Source organism: Cyanistes caeruleus, chromosome 16 (assembly GCF_971803275.1).
Source record: "Cyanistes caeruleus chromosome 16, bCyaCae1.hap1.1, whole genome shotgun sequence".
NCBI lineage: Eukaryota > Metazoa > Chordata > Aves > Passeriformes > Paridae > Cyanistes > Cyanistes caeruleus.
Genome location: NC_141716.1, coordinates 659,724 through 684,061, shown reverse-complemented (window position 1 = coordinate 684,061; position 24,338 = coordinate 659,724). Strand labels below are relative to the sequence as shown.

Here is a 24,338-nt window from a genome sequence, read left to right as displayed (position 1 = left end):
CTGGGTTGCTCCAAGCCTTGACTTTTTTTAGCTCTCCGTCTTCTGGGAAGCTTCTTCCCAGCCGTGGCGCTGGGCTGGAGCCTGTGGGGTGCCGGGCTCCCTCCAGCCTGCCCAGGCGGCCTCGCTCCCCCAGCGCCCGCAGGAGGGAGGGTGGGAGCCCGTGGGACTCCTGTTGATGCAGTGCTGGCCATTCCTGACCTGCCAGGGGAATCCCCGGGGCCCTGTGGGGGTACCCAGCTGTGGGGGTATCCAGATGTGGGGGTACCCAGATGTGAGGGTACCCAGCTGTGGGGGTGCCCAGCTGTGGGGGTGCCCAGCTGTGGGGGTATCCAGATGTGGGGGTGCCCAGCTGTGGGGGTACCCAGCTGTGGGGGTATCCAGATGTGGGGGTACCCAGCTGTGGGGATATCCAGATGTGAGGGTACCCAGCTGTGGAGGTACCCAGCTGTGGGGGTACCCAGCTGTGGGAGTATCCAGCTGTGGGGGTATCCAGCTGTGGGGGTGCCCAGCTGTGGGGGTATCCAGATGTGGGGGTGCCCAGCTGTGGGGGTACCCAGCTGTGGGGGTATCCAGCTGTGGGGGTGCCCAGCTGTGGGGGTGCCCAGCTGTGGGGATGTCGCTGCCTGTGTGTGTGACCCCCCAGCAGCCGGGCAGGGGCTGGGGGCGATGGATGCACTCGGAGAAGGCCGGGACTGCTCCTGTGCGGGAAGAACGAGGAGGGCAGGGAGCCCCCAGACCGTGACCCAGGCGGGTGCGTGGGACCCCCTTGCTGGGTCCAGCAGCGAGCAAACCCCGTTTTGGTGAGCTGTGCCGGAGACAGGAGCCCTGCGAGGCCACCGGGGCCAGAGAGCCGCGGCTTCCCTCGGGAGCAGCCCCCGCTGCGGGGGACAGCGTTCCCTGCGGGGGCTGAGAACGGCTCAGCCTTCTGTGCTGCAACATCCCCGCGCTCTGCAGCGTGGAAAGAACCCCAACCTAACAAAAAACCAACCACCAAAGCAGGGGTTCTCCGTCCTCCCTGCTGCTCTCCCGCGGTCAGTACCGGCAGCAGCAAAAGGGGACACGAGTAACCCGCGTGGTATCGGTGCAGGAGCGCGCACTCCTCGGCTGCCCCGGCCGCTCCCTGAGCCCGGTGCCACCCGCTGGGGATGGGACAGATCCGGCCGCTCCCTGAGCCCGGTGTCACCCGCTGGGGATGGGACAGATCCGGCCGGTCCCTGAGCCCGGTGTCACCCGCTGGGGATGGCGGGGATGGGACAGATCCGGCCGGTCCCTGAGCCCGGTGCCACCCGCTGGGGATGGCGGGGATGGGACAGATCCGGCCGGTCCCTGAGCCCGGTGCCACCCGCTGGGGATGGGACGGGCCCCGGCGGCTGAGCCGAACAGGCCGGGCTGCTCGGCCGGGAAGAGCCGCAGGATGCCTGGACACACGGCTGAGAAATCATCTCCATCAGCGCGGCCTGGAGCCACAGGGACGGTCTGGAGGCCACGGATGCGGTGGCACAAGCCGGGCCACCCGCTCACCTGCACGGCGGGCTCCTGGCCACCGCAAAGTCACCTTGTCACAGCTGCAGTGCACGATTCCCGCAGGACCAGGCAAATCCCCCCTGCCCTGCAGTGCTCGGCAGGTGTCGGGACGGGCGGTGCGTGCCCAGGAGCATCACCAGAGCCCGTGGGCTCAGCGCGGTCCCTGCAGCCGCACCTCGGCCTTGCTGCGGTTTGCGTTTTTCACGGGACGGGCTGAGGAGCCGGCACAGGAGCGATGCAGCCAGCCGGGAAATCCTCCCGGGCATCCAGCCTTCCTCCTGCCCGCCCTCACGCCAGCACTGCTCCCCTCCGGTGCCCTTAGGGGCTGGGGGCCCGGCTCCGTCCCGGTACGTGTGGCAGGGGCCGCGTTACCGACCGAGCCCCGAGCCCCGAGCCCCGCTCCACAAACCCGAACACATCCATCCCTTCAGAACAGAGCCGCTGCCGCAGCTGGGGGCGTTCCACAGGTGACTGAGCGGGGCACGGAGGGGTGGCGGGGACAGAGGGGTGGCGGGGACAGAGGGGTGGCGGGGACACGGCGCTGGGCAGAGCCCCTCCCGTTGGGGTTCGCTCGTGTCGGGACGGTAAATGAGGCACGTCCGGGGGTTATGGGCAGCGACTGTCCGGCACTGGGCACGGAGAGAGCTCGGGGCTGTGCCCAGGGGCCGGGACCGTGCCGAGGGGCACAGAGAGCCGCGGGGAGGGGCGGCAGGAGCAGCCCGGACCCCACAGCCGCAGCCGCCTCATCTCAACACACCCGGGTGGGCAGGAGCTTCGGTGCGACCCGAACCGGGCACTCAGCAGCCGGGCCGGGCCGGGCCGGGCCGGGCCGGGTCGGGCCGGGTTGGGCCGGGTTGGGCCGGGTTGGGTTGGGCCGGGCTGGGCCGGGCTGGGCTGGGCTGGGCAGGGTTGGGCCGGGTTGGGCTGGGCTGGGCCGGGCCGGGCCGGGTTGGGCTGGGCTGGGCAGGGTTGGGCCGGGTTGGGCTGGGCTGGGCAGGGTTGGGCCGGGTTGGGCTGGGCTGGGCCGGGCCGGGCCGGGTTGGGCTGGGCTGGGCAGGGTTGGGCCGGGTTGGGCTGGGCTGGGCAGGGTTGGGCCGGGTTGGGCTGGGCTGGGCCGGGCCGGGCCGGGTTGGGCTGGGCTGGGCAGGGTTGGGCCGGGTTGGGCTGGGCTGGGCCGGGCCGGGCCGGGCCGGGCTGGGCTGGGCTGGGCAGGGTTGGGCCGGGTTGGGCTGGGCCGGGTCCGGGTGAGGCCGGCGGCGGAGCGCGCTCCCACAGCGATCTCTGGTGGCATCGGGAGGAGCAGCCCCGGCCCGGCCCGACTGCGGGGCTGCCACACGTGTCCGTCCCCCTGTCCCCCTGTCCCCCTGTCCCCGTGTCCCCGTGTCCCCCTGTCCCCCTGTCCCCCTGTCCCCCTGTCCCCGTGTCCCCCTGTCCCCGTGTTCCCCTGTCCCCCTGTCCCCCTGTCCCCCTGTCCCCCTGTCCCCACCTGCGGGTCCCACGCTGTGTCCCCACCACCACACGGCACCACCGGCGCTCTCCTGGAGAACACGGAATTTCTCCTTGCTTGGGGAACAACGGGGTCCAGTTCTTGCCAGAGGGGGAGAAATCCCAGTTTTCCGAGATATCAGGTGCAGAGGGAAAGGAAATCCCACGTGCCCGGGACATGGGGCAGCCGCTGGGGAAGCTCCTGTGGCTTTTGCTTTTTGACATGAGATGAAGCTGGCCTCAAAGGTGCTCCCAGACATCCTTGAGGCGCTCTCAGCTTCCCTGGGTGAGTTATCCCTGCTCTTGCAGCTGTCCCCTTCTACCGAGAAGAAGCCATTGTAATTGGTTTCCAGCTGTTTAATTCGCCTGTGCAGTAAAGATCCCCCTTCTCACTGTCCCTTCACAGAGCAAGTCTGGATCTGCTGGGGATTTTCTTGCCCCCTGACCAAAAGCAGGCAAAGTTCTGAGCTGAGGAGAGCTCAGATCTGTCCTGAAACTCAAAAATTATGTTTCATGTTTGTGCTATTTTTACTCTTTGGTCTAGTCCTTTTCTCTATTATTATTTATCAACACAACATTTTTCTTCTTTAAACAATGTCAAAGTTCTGTTTTAAAGGAAAAAAAAAGGGTAGATTTAATATTTTTTTTTTTTTATTTTATTTTTTTTTTTTAAATGCTTGGACATTTTTGAGCTCCCTCTGTTTTCCTTCTCTGCCTATTTTGGCCCAAAACCCAGGTGTTGGACTGCACAGAAGGAGGTTGGGATGTAAACTGGGACAATCTGGGGAAGCATTTGGAAAAGCAGACAGGTGTTTCTGCACATCCCACGACTCTATCTTTAGAGGTTTTATCCCCAGTGGGAAGTTTGCTGGGAACAATGTGTCTCCTGGAAAATCAAGGTGTTTTGGGGACTTAATTTACTCATCCCTGCTCCCAAACCCAGTACAAGCCAGTGGCATCAGCTGATCCCCTGGGAGCATCTCCTGTGTCCCAGGTGTGCCCTCCTGTGCACCAGGAGCAGTTTGGGATGTGGTGAATTTTTAAATGTGCTCCTGCAGTCCTTTCAAGTTCTCTCTCCTCCTGAGACACTGCAGTCTGTGTTTTCCTTCCATATCCATGAGCATTGCAATGTCTGCCTGTGGTTTACATTGTCGGATTCCTGCTGCCCTCGTGGATCTGCCATGTGTGAGTTGGATGATATGAATGAGTTCTTTGGGTTTTTCATGTTCTTATTTGGTAAACTTGGGTTCCTGTTCTGGGAAACTCATCCCAGTGCTCCACACGCTCTGTGGGTATAAATCTGCTCTGAACTCATGCTTATTGCCAACATTTTTCAAACCAGATACTGAACAAGAGAGGGTTTTAGTTAATATAAACCAGAGTCAATTTATGATGACAAAGTATTGCAGGATGTGTGAGGGAAGAGACAAGCTGCTGAAATATTTGGCTAAAGTGAAGTGAAGAAGTGGAATGTTTTTCTTTGTTCAGTGGCATCCCCAGGGCCCTGTGGGGCAGGGTGTGAAGGCTGCACATCCCCAGCTGCCTCTGCCAGCTCCTGGTGCTGCTTTGGGAGGAGGATGGAGACCGGCACTGCCCAATGCCCTTTGGTACTGGGTGCTGGGCAAGGCTTCTGAAACTCAGCTGCTGTTTTATTGCTGGGCTTTGGGGGCTTTGTTTTCTTTTTAAGATACCTTGAGAATGGATGTTTTGTTTGAGATGTATCTAAAACTGCAGAGCCCTCAGTGTGAGGCTGCACCAGCCCCTTCCCACCTCCCACGGTGGCCACAGCCTGGACAGGCTGTGAAGTCTCACTGAGCTCGTTCTCCTGGTTGCTTCCCACTGGCTCAAGGACAATGGTTTCTCCTGCTGGGACCTGAGGGAGTTGAGCTTGGGTTTGATGGAGATGATCCCTGTGGAGCCCAGGCTGTGATGGAGAGCTCGGCTCGCAGATGGGTTTCAGATTAGCGTGGTCTAACACACACGGACATTTAAACGTTCTGTTTTGTCAGGAAAGCGGGGCAGTGTGTGGTGAACAGGAAAGGCTCCCCAGTTCCAGGTGGGAATCCCTCTCGGCTCCTCGGTGTGCCGGGCTGGCTGCGGCGGAGCAGCGAGTGGCAATAGATGGCACTGCGGGGCCGGGCTGGAGCCGCTGCCGCTGCCGGGGCTCCGCGGCCGGGCTGCGGGTCCGTCCCTTGGGCCAACCTGCTGCAGCGAGACTTTATGGCAGCACCTGAATTACGGCCTCTGTTTCCGTGCAGGGCAGAAGGAAGCGACTCTGGAAAGTTCTGTGTGAAAAGCCAGAGCAGCAGAGCAGCCGGGAGACACCCACGGTATCTGCTGCTCGGGGCTGAGGTTCCCTGTGCACTGCCCTTGCCTGCTCCAGGTCCAGATGCCACCAACCTGCTGGGGCTCTGCACTGAGCCAGAGACCCGGGAAAGGAGGGAGACGGCGCTTGCCTGCAGTGCTATTAGCAAGAAAGCAATTAAACTCTTAGAAATCTGGACTCTGGCTGTCCACCCTCACAACATCCCTGATTGCTGGGGAGAACCTGCTTTGAGACTGGTGCTGGCTGATTCTTCATCACATTGACTCTCCAGCACTTCATTCCCTTCTCAGCCTGACCTCAGCAAATGCATCTTCCCAGATAACTTCGTGCTGCACAGGGGATGAAAACACGTTCAGGGAAGACTTCCTCGCTTATTCACAGCCCTCAGGTTTGCTGGGTGTGATCTAGAGAGAGATAAGAGCTGCTTTGTTCTTTCTGATGCATGACCAAGTCAGCTTGTTTCCAACATGAATGATTAAAGACCCACGTGCATTTGTAATGACCATATTCTAATTAAAAAGCGACCCCCTCTTTGAAAATTTAGGCAGCTATAGTGGCATCGTGCTAACCAAGAAATAATTAAATATTTATGTAAAATGCTCTGGTCTTTAAATTACTTGGGTTTAATGTACTGCAAAGGCACTTGTATCAATAACAGGGCTATTTTGCTTCCACTTAATCATCACAATTTTATTTGTTTATTTATTGCCAAGAACAAAAATACCCAAGCTGGTCCATCTGATACTTCCCTGCACCGCTGATGGGCTGCTTTTCTCCCAGTCTTACATTGCAATAGCCGTGGTTTTGCTGTTAATTGTCTGTTTCAGAGCCTCCTGCAGGACCTGGTGCCATGTGTGACCCAGGATGGGGCTTCCATCACCCCCGTGCATTTGTCACCACGGTGGTGGTGTCACTCACCCATGTGCTGCTCCATGGGGGCTCTGCTCACTCCAGCCACTCACCTCTGAATAACTCTGAGTGCTTTTGGGTGTTTATTTTTAGGGCAATGTAGGCCCTGTGCTTTTCTGGCTTCTCCTGTTTCTCCTAAGTTTCCTTCAGCCGTGGCAGCAGTTCAAGGTGAATTAGAAGAAGTGACTGGAGCAGAGGACATGCTGCAAAGCTGATGTGTGGGTGTAGCTGGATGATGCAGCGGTTCTGGGCTGGTGCTCCTCTTCTGCCTGTTTTGGTTACCAGAAACTCTTCATTTTCTCTTTTTTTTTCTATTATCAATTTTGGATTTTTTAAATATTTGCCATTCAAATCAGTTGGGATTCAAGCTGCCCTGCTGCTCAGCAGCCACCCCCTTGGGACTGACATGTTGCTGTTAACGTGCTCTTAATTCCAGAACAGGCAACACTGTTTAGCAGAAGCAGCTTTGGAAAGTAGGAACTGATGGGCTGCAGGGAGGTGCTGCTGCATTACAGCCATTTCTAAGAGGGGGTCATAGATTAATAACAGGATTTGTAGTTGAAGGTAACCACTGGAGCAGAGACCCTGTGAGTGCTGCTGCTGGGCCACGGAGCCCCCAGGCTGGTGTGGCCATGGAAAGGCAGGCTGAGAAGTGCTGAGTGTGAGGCACGAGGTGGGCCCAGGGGACACTGAAAACCCCAGGAACCTTCTGAAATACCAGCCCCAGCTGTGGTCACTGCAGCCAAGATGACTCCCAGTGCTGCAGGTGGCTGCTGGGTGTGTAACTAATGCACACCTGAGGTTCTCACAGAACAACCACAGCATGGCAGGAAGGGAGATGGAGATGTACCCTAATCCATCCTCCTGTACCAAGCCAGGATCAGTATGTCTAGACCATCCTGACAGGTGCTTAAGGATCTTTTTCTGATGATGCCTTAATGATGCCTTAATGATGCCTTAATGACTCCCTATTCTCCTTGGGTTAACTACCCCAGGGCTTTACACTTTTTTTTCTGACAATCATCCTAATTCTCCCATCCTACCATACTTTGTCCAGTTCCCAGCAGACAAGAGCACAAACCACTGCTGTCTTCTAGGGAAGCTTTTTATGAAGGGAAAGCTCTTCCCCCATCTCTGCTCTGCCTTCTGTTTCCATGAGCTGGCCCACTTTCCTCCACCTCTCCTCAGAGGCTGCTTTCTGCGTCCCTGGTCACTCCTTTTGCTGCCCTCTGGGCTCTCGCCAGTTGGGGCCTGACTTTCTTGATGAGCAGTGCCCAAACTTGGATGCAGGACTCCAGCTGAGGCTGAAGTAGCAGGGCATGTGTCTCACATACAGCTTTTCTGTTTATGAATTCCAGCATGATAGCTGCAAAAAAAAAAAGCAAACAATGTCCTGGTAGCCCTTGAGATTTGGCCATGGTGGAGATGAGGACCATATAAGTACACAGATGGATGTGTGGATGAAATGCAGACTTTTAGCAGTCAGACAGAAGAAACGGAGCTTGGGGGAGCGGCACCGCGGTGGCCGCCGGTGTCTGTGAGCCCCGGGTCTGTCCTGCTGAGCCGTGGGAGCAGGGTCCTTGCCACCCCACAGGACAGTCCCCAGGACACATCAGGAGCCCTGTGCTTCCCCTCTGGGCACACACCTGCTGGCTTTGCCATGCCGGGGGTCCCTGTGGGCCCCACAGGCTGAGAGGGTCTGAACCCTTCAGCTGCTGGAGCTGGGTTTTGGTGCCCGTATCCACGGGCAGTTGTTAGAGCCGTTCTCGTTTGCTTTCCGCTCCCGCAGGATAAAGCTCTGTGAGAAGATGAGCTGCACATTTTTTCCGCTCCCGTTCAGCCCAAGCGTTAGGCAGGAGGCTGCTGCGTGATGCAAAGTTGGGCTCTGCAGAGGATGGCAGGGAGGCGTCGGAGGAGCCCGCGGTGGTGGCTGGAATTCCTGTTGCCATAACAACCCAGAGCAGCCCTTAAATATAGAACCGGTTTTACCCCATAGCCCGCTCTGTCCTTCCTTCTGCAGCACGGAGCAAGGGGCTTTGCTCCCTCCTCACTGCCACCTGCAGAGCCCCAAGGGTCAGAAATGGGGACACCCCTCCACAACCTGTGCAGACCCCTGACCACGACTTCGGGGGTTCTGTTCCATCCACAGCTTTGGTGTGTGGGGCCCAAACTCTCCTTTGGCCCAGTGAAAATCCTCGGGGAGGCTGGGCTGAAAGAAGAGGTCCTCTGGAGGAGTGGAAAACATTCAACTGCTGGAGCAGCTGTGGCTGTGGGGTGGGAGAGTACGAATGCAGCCCAGGGATGGTCCCAAATCCATCCCAGGGATGGTCCCAAATCCATCCCAGTGATGATCCCAAATCCATCCCAGGGATGATCCCAAATCCATCCCAGGGATGATCCCAAACCCATCCCAGGGATGGTCCCAAACCCATCCCAGGGATGGTCCCAAATCCATCCCAGGGATGATCCCAAATCCATCCCAGGGACGATCCCACACCCATCCCAGGGATGGTCCTGAGTCCAGCCAGACACAGTTCAGCTCTCCTGCAGGGATGGTTCCGAATCCAGCAGAAGTCTCTTAGCCTGAGAGAAAGGTCACCATGTGGATAATTTGCCATGTGCCTTTGGTATCTCCAGTGTATGATTACACTGCAAAACCATCTGTTACATTTATGTTTATTGCCCAGCAAATTGTGTAGATGCTTTTAGAAGTTCTTGTTTATCTATTTAATTAAAAATTGGGTTTTATACGATGAATCAGGAAGAGCCCAAACTGCAGGAATTATTTATTGGTGCAATATAGTGGGAGATCTCCCAGAATCCTGGTCCTACTGTGTTGATTTCATTATGGTGGTGTATTTGAAATCATTTCATTCTGTTAGTTTGTAAGAAGGATACTTGGATTGCAAAACAAAGCTGCCCATTGGTATGAAATGGTAAAATTAAGGTTTTCTCATAAAATCCTAATTCCATTCCCTTGTTAATCTACAGAGAAGTGCAACCTGCAAATGTCAGATGAATCTCTTATTCTTTACAATCTCCAATAATATCTTATCCCTCTTAATATTGTGTAATTTTCTCCTGGTTGAGTCACTGAAAGTAGCTAACTTTCCTGAGATGGCCTTTCATTCCTTCTAGAGACCAACAAATGGTGGAAAATTCCAACCTGAGCATTTTTAACTTTGGCAAAGTTACAGGTAACTGAATACAGAACAGCTTGGGCAGGTCAGGCAGGCACCTCCCGAGTGCAGAACAGGAGGCAGCTCTTCCACCCCGGCTCCTTTATCCTTCAGATGCATTTTCCTTCTGTTCACCTCTTCTGAACCAGATTTGAAAGACATTGGGTCATAAATCTTGGGGTTTAACAAGGAAAGATACCACTTTGGGATATCACAGCCCGGAAAGGGACATCAGGGTTCAATATCAATTGAACATTGAGTGAAACAGCAAGGACTTGCTCTCCATCACCCGGCTGTCATCTCCCACTTCTCTGTTGGTTGAGAACTGTTACTTTTTAACCCAACCAATGAACTGATCAGTGCCTGGGGATGATGAATTGCTAGAAGGTGTGCTCTGCCCCACCCCTGTGTCAGTTTTGTACTGACAGCCCCAGGGGGGGCTGCAGCTTCGAGGCTGTGTCAGAGGGCACCGGGGGCTGCGTGTGCTCCACACTCATTCCCCGTAGCTGAACACTGGAGAGCCCGTCCTGGAGATGAGTTTCAAGGGAAACAAGTCAGAATCTGGAGGTTGAAACTTGCAATTAACTTTGCACATGGACCCATTTCAGTGCCACAGAGGCACTGAAGGGCTGGGGCTGTGTGACCTGGAGTGTTTCCAGGTGCCCTCCTGCAGGCACTGCCTGGAAGCTCCATCTCCTCTCCCTGCAGCTTTCCAGCTGCTCGCTGCTGAGACAGCCCCTGCTCTCTTTGAGGGGCTTCTTCAGGATCCAGGAACACTGAATTCAAACCTGGAAACTGTGAGCAGGCTAAAGGATTTGTTTGTATCTACAAAGTCACCCCCCTGAAATGTACTTTAGTCCATATTAGGGCTGGAGCATCACATTTCCCCTGATTAAGCAAATGATTGGGAGGTTTGGCTTCAAATTGCACTGCAAAAACTTGTAAAGCAAACCACTGAAGATCCTGGGTGGTTCCCCAGACAAAATGCTGCTTGTTTGTGCTTGTTCCTATCCTAATTAAACTTTTTCCACAGGGAAACACTAGTTTTAGTCTTTTTTGGGTTTTTTTTCCCAAAACTGAACTGTTCTTTTTTGGTTTGGTAAATTGAAATCCACAAAGGAAGATGCTTAAAGGACAGATACTCTGAGACCTGAGTTCACCCTGTTGAGCCTGATGTTTTCCAATGCATCTCATTGAATTCCCTTGTCTGCAGGAGTTCTGGGGATTATTAGCTGCTTTAAATGGAAAGGCAGCTGCCAGCACCATGGGCATTCACTCCCAGAGGAGGCACATTCCCTGAAGCCACAGCCCCTGAGATTCACCCAGCCCACATCAGCCCCCACACTGCTGCCATCCATCTCCCCTCGTCCTCTCCTTTGGGAGCAGGAAGGCTTTGTGCAGCCACGGGTAGCAGCCCAAAATTCACATTTTATCGGGACTTCTACTGCAGAAAGCTGAAAACCACCCCTGCAGGACCAATAGCTTCAGGCTAGGAAGGAACTGTAGCTGCTTTATGGATCTCCTGGCATGGAGCTTGTGTTGTCCTGGCTAATCAGAAGAGCTGGATTGCTGCTGGCTTCCTCTGTCCCCTGCACAGCCCTTCCCAAACGAAAGGGATTGGTCTGGGCAAGGCAGGCAGAGACCACCTGCACACCCCCTCAGGAGGGGGCTTTGATGTGTTGCTGAACAGAGGAAATTAATTAACCTCTTTGATTTTGATGAAGAACCACCCTCGCTCTTTATGTGCAAGGGGAAAAGAGCCTGAAGAGGAGCCATGAGGAGGATGCAGAGTGGCTGCTGGGCTGGGCTCGGGTTTCACCTCCTTTCCTGGGCTGTGGCGATGCCCAGGGCAGAGCTGGGCTGGGGCAGCTCTCAGCAGCCTTCCCCAGCCCTCATCATCTGCCTCCTTCTGCAGAGCAACAGGAGAGGGGAGGTCAGTTAACAATGCAGGCTAAGATTGAACTGGAAAGGCCATCAAAGGATCTTGGAGAACAGCTGTGAAATACTGAAATGGCTGCTTGCTTTTCAAACGTGATGGTTATTCTCAGGTTTGGGAGTTTGCTGGGATTTCCTCATTTAATGCAGCTTTACAGCTTGAATTGAGGGCCTTTTAAATTTTGCATTACATTGGCTGTTGTTGATTATGTTGTTAATATTTAATGAATGGAAAAAGACAAAAGTAGGTAGCTGATAACTCTTCTAAAATAAAAATCTCTACTATGACAATTCCGAGGAATCTTGGTGTTGGAATGGCAGAACATAAAGGCTGGGAGAAGGGAGGAACCTCGCTGTGCCAGGGGCCACGGGGACAGGGGGTGGTGAGAAGCTTCAGCCTGAGCCACAGGGAGGACACGGGGACAGGAGGGCTGCAGTCAGTGCAGGCTGTGACCAGGTCCCACCTGAGCTAGAGGTGAGTTCATTTGTGTAACACAGCCCTGGCTGCAGGGCTGAGTGCTGGCTGGGCTGGGTGTCCCTGTCCCTGGGTGCCACTGCCAGGGCAGGGCTGCCCGAGCTTGGGCTCTCAGCGCTGCTTCCTACCCTGGGCTCTCTCCTGCCCTTCCCTCGGCACCTTCTCCTCCCCAGCCCGCAGAGCTTGGAAGGGTCCTCAGCCCTGCAGAGCCACGGGGGCTCGGCCAGAGCCACCTTTTCATCTGCTGCAAGCCTGACAACAGGAATTTCTGTCCTCCCTGGAGGGGTGGGATCTGCTGAGCCCCTCCAGAGCCGGCAGGAGCGCAGGGTTTCAAGGGCTGCCCTGCCACATCCTTCGCCCTTTGCAGGGAATGAGCCTCGTGTGCTTTACTGAAGAGCTGCACTGCAACTGCTTTCCGCAGAAAACAACATGTTCACCAGAATTCTGTGTTATAATGAGGAGTTTGGACAGAAAAATGCTTTTTGGAGCACACCAATGCTGGAATTCAGAGAGGATAGAGATTTCTTAGCTGTTGACCTTTTTAGATGTTTAGTCATGCTAGAAAATGAGTCTCAGCAGGGCAGGGGATGGCTGGGTCAGGTGCTGGGGTAAAGGTTTTGTTTCAAGGCTGTTGGGAATTTTGGTGCCCAAAATCAAAAGCCGCAGAGGACAGGGAGGGCATTGGGGTACATGGGCACAGGGGCTGGGGGAGTCCTGCTGCCACTGGCCCCTCCAGGGAAGGACAGGACCTGGGGCCCCAAGCATTTGGCCTACAGCGTTGATAGGCAGCAGAAAACTTTTCAGATCCTTCTGCAAGTTCCCAAGCAGATGGGTGACATGGACAAATCGACCCACTGGGGGCTTTTCATTCCTCAACCAGCAGAAAGGCCTGTGTATTTTTCCTTCCTGGAGCAATTGTATTTGGTCTCAAACCTGATGTGAACAAGACAGGCACAGCCTGGAGGTGATGTTTTACACACCTGGGGGAACAGGCTAGTGCTTCTGTAGCTTCCAGTGCCCCCCAGAGTCATCCTCATGGAGAAGAGAGGAGAGCTGGGTCTGATGGAGCCATCCTTGGGAAGAGGAGCCAGGGATCCGTGCCTGTGGTCAGTGAGCACGGGAGAGACTGAACGGATGCACCGGAGGAAATGCACATCCTGAGAAAGGCAGAAAGCTGGAGCCAGGGGGGTGGTGCTTTGTGGGAACCTGAACCAGAAGCTTCTCTGATAACCAAGGCGTGTTCCCTGCCCTCCTCCCGCAGGAGCTGTTGGCAGAGTGGGGCCAGCTGAGCAGGGGCACAGCTCTGCCAGCCCCTCCAGGCAGCAGCAGGGAGGGAAGCCAGGGAACGAGGGGATTTGGGGCACCCCCAGGACTTCAAAATTCATTCAAAGAGTTTAGACCAGATGAAAATTTCAGCTCCTTATCTTTCTTTAAGGTTCATTTTTGGATCATATTTTGCTGTCTGCTTCCAGTATTTCCCCCTGGCATTCCAGTATTTCCAAGCTCCTGGGCTCTCAGTAGCACAAGCACTATCTATCTCCGTTCTTCTTGCACTTTTCAACATTTGTTATGAATCTGTGCCAAGGAACCTGATAGATTTTTTTTTTTTTTTCCCATTTAAGGGAAAGAATTTGGGGCTATAAAATAAATTCTCCATTGTACCTAAAGGGTTTCCAGTCTGGAAAGAAAATCCCTGGAAACTGAGGGAAGTCTTAAAGGGACATAATAGGAAACACTCTGCAACAGAGGCAGTTTTTTGTGCACGATTGCATTTCCCACTCCCAAGGACAAGGCCCTTGGGCTGCAAGAACAATATGGGTTATTGTTACATCTTAGAGCTCATTTCAGAATGTGAAACTCAGCAATGGGGAACCAGCCAGAACTCAGGGGCCACCAGAGCTGCTGCTCCCCTCTCTGTGGGAGACCCCCCATCCCACATCCAGCCACCCCTGGGACGGGGCTGAGCTCTGCTTTGCAGATGGGCCAGGAGCCTTCCTTTTCTCACTGCCCTTTGTTTTCCTTCAAGCAGTAAAATGATGTAAAGCTGCCCTCCCTCTTGCTCCACAGGATGGACAGGAAGATGCCACACAGCACAGGTGCTTGGGAAGATGTGATACTTTCCCTTATGCAGGCAGGGAGCATCTGCAGATCAGCAAAGGGATATTTATTTCCACATTTAGGCTCAGCCTATTCTCCTCTCACATTATAGCTCAACAAACAGTGCCTTACAGACCTGTTCCTCCTGGCAGTGAAATCCAGATATGTCTCTGCCACGGAATGCAAGCCCAGGAGAACAGCTCTGTGCTGTGCTCTGCGTATTCCCTCTGAAGTACTTGGGGTTTAAGGTGTTTCCTTGTCAGTAACTGCTGTAATACCTGGAGAGAAACAGGGTTTGCACAAACTCATCCAAACATTTGGCTGGCTTCATAGGCTGGGGAAATAACAAACCATAAATTAAGTTTGAAAAGCTCAGAGCACAAAAATATCAGTTGAAATATGTATCCAAACCAAGAGTGGGTGAAATAACCTTGGAGAAGAGTGAGCAGGATGCACATTTCTGCATCTTCGGGCCTGCACTGCCCCTTGCTGACAAACTCCTCGTGCAGGACAAGAAACGCTGCAGGGAACAGATGTCCTGGGGGTGGAAACATCCTCTGCTCTCCCCAGACTCGTGGATCACCCCAGGCAGAGCCAGCTGGAGGGACTGCCCTGGGCAGGGCTCCCTCAGGACCATTTTCAGCACTGGCCCAAAGAGCTGTGAGGAAAGGGGAGCTCCCGGTGCTGGAGGAGCCCGTGCTGCCCCTCTGCCCCTCCTCGTGCCCCCTCCAGGGCTCCTTCTGCAGCCTCCTGGGGAAACGTGAGTGACTGGGGAGCCTGAATGACACACGAGGATCCAAATGCCCTGCTAACAAAGCCAAGGTGCCTCTCCCCCGTGATTAAACTGGTGAATCTGATGCATTTCCCTGCATTACTTGTCATTTTCCCTCCCAGCATCACGAGGGAAGACAATGTGCCCGGGAGCTGAGAGCTGACAAACCCTTGCTCTCCTATGGCACCTGCCAGCTGGAAGTTTCAAAGCATTTTGTAATCATTAAAAGACTGAGCTTCCTAGACCTGATCAGGGGTTTCTGCCTCTGTTGTAAGAGGAGTAAAGTAGGGTCTGGAGGTGAAATGATGACAAAGCAACAGGAGAGCTGAAGTGTTCTGAATATTGCCCCAATGGCTGTCCTGTATTGGAAGTATTCATGGGCTAGGAGGAGCTACTGCCCTGGATGGGCACTGGGCTGGGATTAAGCTGGCCAACAGGTTTTATTCCCAACTCTTCCTTCCACCCATTTCTGGGTGATCTTGCTTTTGTGTGTCTTAACTTCCTCATCTCCAAAAGAAAGATAGTGGCCAACCTCTTGTAAGAGATCCTTAAATATGCAGCTGATATACAGTTGTGTGAAGTACTGGACAAAAGCAGTGTTTGGTATTTTGGAAGGCCGCCTCTCAGGTGGATGTAGGCATTCAAATACCAAATATTACAGTCTAACACTGACACTGAGAACACTGGGCATCAGGCACAGGTGAGAGAAGCATAGAAAATGGGGAAAAGCAGCACTGGGGGTCCCTTTTGCTGATCACATAAAGCCACACACCGGGCTCCAATTTCAGGAACTGTCACTAGTGTCCCAGAGCCATGAGCAATCAAGGCAAGAGAACAGCTCTGTACCCCTGGTACACCTGTCCAAACAGGTGCACTGCATTAAGGATGCTAACTGAAACTAACGGCGCTCCAGGCTGCTGCGAGTGAAGGGAAGGGACAAGAGGAAGAACCTGGTAGAGGAATGCTTCGATTGTTGTGCTCTTGCCTGGAAAGTCAACATTTTCTCTATTTCTGCTGTGTTTTCAGGTTAGTAAATGCTGCTTTATGTTATATTTATAGTCCTAACCGTCAGCAGAGTTCCACTACTATTCCTCCTGTCTGTTCTGCAAATATCTGCAGCCATCGTGGGCTCGTTCCTGTGGCGAGGGGCAGCCGTGGTGGGGGCGAGGGCCCGGTTCTCCCTCTGTCCCGGGTGATGAGCACGTTCCCTGAGCTCTCCTGCTCCCAGCCCGGTTCTCCCTCTGTCCCGGGTGATGAGCACCTTCCCCGAGCTCCCCTGCTCCCGGCCCGGCGAGGAGCGCCTGGGGGGCTGCGGGGGCACTGCAGGGCTGTCTGGGGCTCCTGGGGCACACACACAGTGCACAACACACACACACACAAACACACACACACACACACACACACACACACAGAGGCGCTCCTGTCACACACACACACACACACACAGGCGCTCCTGTCACACACTCTCACACACACAAACACACACAAACACACACAAACACACACAGGGGCTCCTGTGACACACTCACACTCACACACACACACACACACACACACACAAACACACAGAGGCGCTCCTGTCACACACACACACACACACACACACACACACACACAAACACACAGAGGCGCTCCTGTCACACACACACACACACACAAACACACACAAACACACACAAACACACACAGGCGCTCCTGTCACACACACACACACACACACACACACACACACAGGCCCTCCTGTCACACACACACACACACACACACACAGGCGCTCCCGTTGGCACGGCCCCGGCGCTGCAATGCTGGGCTCCGGCTCCCGGCGGGGCTGCCCGGCCGGGACAGCCGCTCCCGGCCCCGCCGGAGCCACGGGCTGCACTTGTTGAAGCCCGCGCCGAGGCAGCGGCAGGAAGCGCCGGAGCTCCCCTTTGTGTCAGCCCGGAGAGAGGGCTGGGGGCGGGCGCAGACGCGGCTCCGGCGCTGGCTGTGGGTAGGAGTGAGGAGCCGCAGCCGAGGGAAGGCCTTGGAAAGCTTCCTGCCCAAGGATCCGATTTACCTCGTTTCCCTTCCCCTCCCCCTGGGCTCCGTGGACAGCCGGGAGCGCCGCCGCCATCCCTCCGCCTTGAGGCAGCCGCGGGGGGATGCGATGCGCCCCCGCCGCAGGATGTAGCCGCCCTCGGCCCCGCGCACCCCGCACGCCTCGCCGGGAGCCCGCAGGAGGAGGTAGGTGAGGGCTGGGCTCGGGCCGGGCCACGGGAGCCTCTCTCCGTGTCCGGTGGCCGGCAGGCAGCGGCGGGGGTCCGATTTTGGGGCTGAGGGGACCGGGGACGGGGCCGAGCCCCGAGCCGCGCCGGCTGTGCACGGGGGAGCCGCTCCTGTCTGCGCCGGGGTTTTCTCTTCGTGCCATCTTGTGTAAGCAACAGTGCTCGGGGCTGTCAGGAGCCACCCGGCTCCCCGAGGCAGGCTCGGGGTTTTTCCTTATTCCCGTTCTCGCTGGTTTCCCGGTTATGCAGAGGCCGGTGTGGGGGGCTCGGGGGGCGTCCCTGGGCAGCCCAGAGAGGCAGAGCGTGTGTTAGAGTGACTGTAAATCCTCCCTTTTCCCTGCCCCAGCTCTTTCCTGGGGAAATCTCTAAGGCTGGAGTTACTGAAAGGCTCCGCGGCCGGGCAGGGCTGGGGGCACCCCTGGGGTCGTGGGGGGCACGGGGCGCTCGGCGATGGGAGCCCGGTGCCAGCGCATCCCCGGCCGGCGGCCCGGAGCCTCTCGGGGCGCATCGCCGAGCGGTGCTCGGGGCAGCCCCGAGCCCGAGCCGGCACCGGAGAGGTTCTGGGGGCCGTGCCCGACCTCCGCAGCCCTCCCGGGCGGGGGCGGGGGGAGCGGCGGGGCGGGGGGACCCCCGGCCGCCGCCCGGGGGAGCTCGGCGGCAGCGGAGGGCGCACGTGGAGCGGCCGCTCGGGGTTCAGCACCGGCGGGCGGACAGCGCCGCTCCTCCCGCGGGTTAGCGGGGCCCGGAGCCGGAGCCGGAGCCGGAGCCGGACCCACCGCGGCCTCTCTTGCAGCTCCGGGGCATGGAGGGGAAGGAGAGGTGAGCAGAGCCGGCCCCCGCGCCCTGCCCCGCGCCGCACCTTGGAGCGTCCAGCCTGAGGGGGACCAGCGATGCCTCTGGGGATGAACAAGCATGGATCTCGCTCTACTACCTCTTTGCCTCCGGACCCCACCGAGATCGTCAGGAGCAAGGCCTGCTCCCGAAGGGTCAAGCTCAACGTGGGGGGGCTGGCCCACGAGGTTCTCTGGCGGACCTTGGACAGGTTGCCGCGGACCAGGCTGGGCAAACTCAGAGACTGCAACACGCACGACTCCCTCATGGAGATCTGCGATGACTACAACCTGGAGGAGAACGAGTACTTCTTTGACAGGCATCCGGGGGCATTCACCTCGATCTTGAACTTCTATCGCACGGGCAAGCTGCACATGATGGAGGAGATGTGCGCCTTGTCCTTCAGCCAGGAGCTGGACTACTGGGGGGTGGACGAGATCTACCTGGAGTCCTGCTGCCAGGCCCGCTACCACCAGAAGAAAGAGCAGATGAATGAGGAGCTGAAGAGAGAAGCAGAGACCCTGAGGGAAAGGGAAGGGGAGGAATTCGATAACACTTGCTGTGCTGAGAAAAGGAAAAAGCTCTGGGACCTCCTGGAGAAGCCCAACTCCTCCGTAGCGGCCAAGGTAAGAGTTCCACATCTCTGTTGTCTACTGGCTCGACACTGGTGATGCTTTCCTGAGGTGTTGTCCTGCTGCCCTTGCTTTAGTGTCTGGGCACTTGTGGCTGGATGGATGCTGCAAGTGAAGGAGGGGAAGGCCTCTCATATACAAGTGAATTTCAATGGTTTGGGCTGGTTTTTTGGTGGTTTGGAAGGGATCTGGTTTGAGCATCCCTGGGGCAGCCTGGGCTGCTCAGTGTGGGAAAAGCTCCTCTGAGCAGTGGGCCAGCGCGCAAAGACTGCTGTGGCTGGATGTTTTAGACTTGTTACCCACTGGTCTGCGTTGGTGCAGTTTCTAATAGAGGTTTCTTTGGGCCTAAAATGTGTGTGTCCTCTTCTGCTTAACCAGATTGGCTTTCGAGAAGCCACTTCTGCTTGAACTCAGACCCAGGTGCAGTGAGGAAATAATGCCTTCCATTCCAGGGCTTCATTTAATTTTGTTTTTAATTTTGGGTGGGTTTTTTTGGTAGTGAAATGTATCTCCTACTTATTTGTATCACACACTCCTAGGCTGTGTGTCTGCTAAAGCTGGTGTTTAAATTTCATCCTTTGCCTGATTCCAGACTTTTTAAAGTCTTCCCTGTGCAAGTGATTCAGCTCTGTCTCTGTCAATAGCTGAAGTGCTGCTTACTCTGAAGTTGGTTCCAGTGGACAGATCTACTTGAAGGCAATTTGAAGATAAGATCCATTTTGGAAGAAACCAATGTCAGAGTTGGCTCTGATAATTTAGCTGCCTCATGTTAGTCACATTTTCTTTAGTGAGGAAAATCTCTGCGAACACAGTGATTCAGTAACCATGGGGACAAAAGTGAAGGGGGAGAGGTTGAAAACTGTGGGATGAATAACTGAAAAGCATGAGAGACTGAGCAGTAGGGACCAAAACTTGAATTTTCTAAATACCCACGTCCTCACTGTATGGCAGAGAAGTCACAAGAAGCCCTGGCTACCTGTGTAGTGCACCTCTCTGTACAAACACCTGCAAACACAGACCTCGGCTCCATCCCTTAGGGAGTCTGGCTTGGATGAGCTACCTGTGAAAACTGACTTCTTTACCTCTTTCTTTCTCTTCTCCAAATGCTGCACATCATGAACCAAGAGAGTGTATGAAGCTTTGGGGAAGGGATTTTATGAGGAGTGGACTGGCTCAGCCTGGCACGGGAAGGGGAGGCATGGTCTGCCTGCTGAACCCATTATCACTTTTTTAATGTCAAACAGAGCCCCAGAGTGTCTCTATCTCTCCGGTGGCACAGATGACACCACGATGAACACATTAATAATTTATAAGGCTCCTTTGGCACAGTCCTGGAATCCTGAAACACAGGCCCCAGGCTCTGCTGTCTGTGGCACTGACTCAAAATCCATTAGAGACTGTTGATGTTCATGATTTATTGTAGATGAGCAAGGGTCATTCTTGCCAAATAAGTGTCTTTTGTGATTTATAAATGAAATACTCTAGCTTCATTTTCTGAGAAAATTCTCGGAGTAAGTGCACCCGGCATTGCAGGCTCTGGATTAATTGAGAGGGAATGGAAGTGCATCATTACCCTTAGCATTTAAAGCTGCCATTCTGTGCCTTCATTACTGCAATGAAATAATGCTGTGTGATCTCAAATATTCCAGCAGTTCCCAAACACAGATTCCCACTCATTTCATGTGTTAGCAGGGCAAACAGGCCTGATGAACAATTAGCTTAGCAGGCAGGGACAGCCGCTCTCCTAAGCCTGTTCTTGATCCGATTTGCTCCCTGCTGGTGGATCCTTTCCCTCGTGCCAGAGTGTGCCCTCTGCCTTGATCACCTTCCCGAGAATTCAGTCCACATATTGACTAGGCTGGACAACTCCTGATGGAAGGACATGGGGAGAGGGACTTGGCACTTGGTTATCTGACCTATCCAGCTGTGCCCAGCTCCCTTTTGGGCTGTGTGTGCTGAATCTGAGCCCCTGGCCGGCAGTCTCTGGGCAGCTTTCCCCAGCTGCCGGCTCAGCGCAGCCCTTGCTGCCTCCAGGAGCTTCTGTCCCCTCTCCTAAAGCCAGACTCCCTCTGCTGTGCCAGGTCTGGGAGCTCAAACTGTTCCTATGGAAAGGGAACAAAGTAAACTGTTGTGAGGTTTAATGTCATGCAAGGTCCTGGAAGTGCTGTTAGGGAAATATGAACTACTCTTGCTTATTTTGTCTCTTCAGACTTGTGCCACTCAGTGCAAAGGGTTTTCCATCGAACAAATACAAGGTACCTTCATGTTCTCTTTAAGAATTCCAGAAAATGGTTACAGGTGCAGCTTCTCCCCCAAGCCAGACCAGGGTCTGTGGCTGTCAGCATTGGCTGGATTTCAATGTTTTGTGCACAGCGCCCCAGCCGACCCCTCCATACCAGCTTGCTCCAGGGTTATACTGGGACCAGTTAAGCAGACAGAGCTGGTTTTCATTTGTTTGGTTTTCAGGGATTTGGGTTTGCCTTTTTTTTCTTTTTTTTTTCTTTTTTTTTTTTAATTCTTGGATTATTTTTGTTGGTTTTGTTTTTTATGGATTTTATTTTTATTTATTATTTAAATGGGACATTATGTGGCATACCCCAGGGTGTAGAGTGGCATTGAAATACAAGAAGAAGAATCCCCCAGACCTTAGTTTTTGTTGCTTTCTTATCTACTGGAGACTTACCCATATCTTGTAATTACTCTGGCTGGCTTTTTTACCAACCACCTCATGGCAAGCAGGGTTTTATTTACGTGTGAGGCTGGAGAGAACATTCCTGGCTTTTCCCGTTCCCACTGCTGGAGCAGCCCCAGGTTTGCAGGGGGCTCTGGGGCCGCAGCCCCGCTGTCAGCCCCCAGCAGCAGAGGGCCAGGGCTCTGTCCCTTGGGGAGCTGCCAGCCCCACAGCACGGCCTGGGGGCCCCAAACTGGCTCCAGCTCAGCCCCAGTGCCTTGGGCTGGGGTCTCTGTGCTGCCCTGCACTCACCAGCCTGGGGGGAAACCCCTGTGTGCAAAATGGAGCCCTCGAGGGACTTGCCCTCTGTCAAATAAAAAAATACCAGGCAGCTATTAAATAAAACTCTGCCCTCATCTCCCTCTAACCTTAGAATATATTTTAAAGGACCTGATTCTCCCACTTCCTTTGTTTATTTGCCTGCACATCCCTGAGAAACATTCACTGCAGGCCTTGTGGATGCTTTCTCCTCTTCCTGCAACAACTGTTTTTGCAATTTCATGCTGATTTTTAACATTCTCCCAGTCTATCTTCATAGTTTTGGTGGTTGATTCTTGGTTTTGCTTTTTAAATAGTATTCTTCATATACTTTGGTGTACTCACAACATCCATTTTTAACCACAGAGGACTCTGGTGCTCACTTCTGTCATGGTTTACTCTAGGAGCTGACGAGGTGCAGATATTTTCTGGAGTAGCTCTTACACTTTGTTTCACAGCAGCTTTCCTTTTGTCAGGAAGGAAAAGCAGCTCTCCAGAAGCCAAGCAGAGCTGCTGCTTTTCCTCGGGGCGTAGTGTCCATGCCAGGGCAGCAGTGGTTAGCACTGCTCCAGCATTCTGGGTTGGGCTTTTAATCCTAATTGCTGCTTCCCTTGCCAAGGCTAAGCTTGGGCAGCTGGTTCCTGTCACCCCCAGCCCAGCTCCCAGTCCTGCCTTGCCAAAGTCCCTTCTGAAGCTGTTGCTTTCCCCTAGCCAAGGCTAGTTAGGATCCATGGCCCTTGGGAGAATCAGCCTCGCTCTAATTCCAACTAGACTTCATGTGCTATCCTGCAAAATAAAAGACTGCAGTGGTTCAAGCTCTCCAGTATAAACAAATAACAAATTAGACCAGCTCCACATCTTAGATTAACGTTTATGGTTCTAGAAATTCTCTGATCACCTGGACCTTTCCAGCAACTCTGCAAGAACATTGCCCTTTTTGTGTCTTCAGAGGAAAGTATTTCTTTTCCTCCTTTAGTCCTTACAAATGATTTCCCCGATCAATATTTGAGCAATTAGTGTTGCATGGGGTGTGGGGGGGGAAGTCTGCTCGTCTTACAGACTCCTCTGCATGTGCTGGCTTCATCTATTTTTCTCTTGCTGTCCTGAAGGCTGAGAAAAACACGATGACATCACCCACTTTGCAAAAAGCTTCTCTGCATATCTGCATGTCAAGTAGGATGTGCACTTCCTTTCCTCCTCGCTGCCTCCACTTCCCACTTGTCCCTGTCCTGTTGGGAGCTCAGCTGCAGTGATCCCTCCCTTCTGACAGGCTATTTCTCATCTTTTCCCCTGCTCCTGCTATGCCTTTGCCAGTGCAATAATATCACATTTATCCTTGAAAACATGCAACTCCAATTTGGTAATCTCATTATGCATGCCTCTACATCCCTTGAACAGCTTTTCTCTGCTGCCCACTGCTCTCTGCTGCTAATCTCTGGATGCATTGCTTAGGGACTGGGGAGGATGCTCTGTAAGCTCTTTTCTTATTATTGTTGATAGTAGTGACAAAATAAGAATGATAAAAGCCTCTTGGAGATGCATTTGCTACATCTAGAGCGTTCTTCCCCCACATGGGCTTTCTATTCCTGGCCCTCCCTTATGGTGTGCAGTTTTCATTCATCTCTAAACCTGCCTGAATTTAGCATTTGGCAGAGGAAACCCCTCTCCTGAATCACAAGGGTCACATCTTAGCTGTGTCCTGTCTGTCTCCAAGGGCCCCAGCACAGGGCAGATGTTGACTTTGACTATTAAAGGCAGATTGCCCATATTTCGCCTCCATCTGTAACTTTTTTTTAGTGTGATGCAGCTACTGCCTTGGCTTTTTTTGCTATATATAGGAGGCTTTTTCCCTTCATCCAAAATGAACTCATATCTTCAGACATCCTCAAAAGCAGAGCCTCATTCCAAAGCTTCTCCCCTGGGTTTGGGGATTTGCCACTTTGTTCTGTAGCTTCTCACTGGGCTTCTAGCACAGCCCTGTCCCATGGACACACAAGTGATCTCTGCTCTGGATCAGTCTTTTCTCATCCTGCAGCTGCTTTCTGGGTCTTTCCTTCCAGTGGACTTAAATCTTTTGTCTGGGGAGCCCTAATTCCAATGTTTAGTTCTCTGCAATGTCCTCTGTGGCTGTCTCAGTGGTGGAGCTTCCCACAGCGTATTGCAGTGCTGCCACTTCCCACAGCTCCTCTCCACTATAGCCTCCACAAGTTCCCAGCTGGGGGAGAAAACCCCCAGCCTGGTAAAGCTGCCAGCTTGGTGGTTGTGTCCTGTGGTTCTTTCCTGGCTCTAAAGAGACTTGTTGGAGGTCCTTGTCACACAGCCTGCCCATGGCATTGCATCCTGCAGCTCTCCTGCACGGGGTGCATCTGCCAACAACGAGTTTCTTCTGAGCTCTCCAGGTGGGATCCTCACCTTCCACAGGTGATGCTTCCCCCAGAGCTGGTGTTTCAGCCCGTGGATCCAGGCAGGCAGTTGCCTGACAGTCCTTGCTGAGGATGGTTTGGGTTCAGCCATTTCTGATCTGAGCCTGCAGCTCTGCAGTCTCTGGAGAATTCTATAAAAAGAAAGTTAATTGTTGGGCCTTGCATTTTGTCTGAGGTACTTGCCATGCAGTCCAAGGAGCAGTATGTGTGAACACAGGTACATTGGCACACCCCTGGGTTTTTAACTCCTCCCTAACTTCCTGCTAGGAGAGGCTGGAGTGGGTTTGTGGTCCTGCCTGAGCATCCACATCCATGAGAGCCTGCCTGCCTCTGGAGGGAAGGGACAGGCTTACATGCTTGGGCTGAATTCCTTGGAGGATGTGTGCTATAGAAGTATAGTCAAAGCTATTTTTAAAGCACCAGCTCTCATTTGTACCTTTGGAAAAAGTCTCTGAGAAATTAATTCCCCTCGCAGCTCAGTGTTCTCCCATCCTGCT

The 24,338-nt window shown here is 54.1% G+C and overlaps 1 protein-coding gene and 2 long non-coding RNA genes across 3 annotated transcripts in view; 2 read left to right on the top strand and 1 right to left on the bottom strand.

The window, feature by feature from the left end:
* The first annotated feature begins 1,094 nt into the window (after positions 1 to 1,094).
* On the top strand, positions 1,095 to 6,014 carry LOC147650111 (uncharacterized). The gene is made up of 2 exons (XR_015276910.1): positions 1,095 to 1,991; positions 5,268 to 6,014. It is a non-coding gene; the product is annotated as an uncharacterized LOC147650111 (long non-coding RNA).
* Positions 6,015 to 7,333: 1,319 nt separating this feature from the next.
* Positions 7,334 to 11,124, bottom strand: LOC111938400 (uncharacterized). The gene is made up of 2 exons (XR_002868970.2): positions 7,891 to 11,124; positions 7,334 to 7,610 (listed from the first exon to the last, which is right to left on the bottom strand). It is a non-coding gene; the product is annotated as an uncharacterized LOC111938400 (long non-coding RNA).
* Positions 11,125 to 16,385: 5,261 nt separating this feature from the next.
* The window catches only part of KCNB1 (potassium voltage-gated channel subfamily B member 1), a 99,260-nt gene continuing 91,307 nt past the window's right edge, over positions 16,386 to 24,338 (top strand). The window contains exons 1-2 of the mRNA XM_086852497.1: positions 16,386 to 16,925; positions 17,760 to 18,423. Coding sequence (XP_086708623.1) covers positions 17,857 to 18,423 — 567 coding nt within the window. The 5' untranslated portion in view covers positions 16,386 to 16,925; positions 17,760 to 17,856. The remainder of the gene's footprint in view (positions 16,926 to 17,759; positions 18,424 to 24,338) is intronic.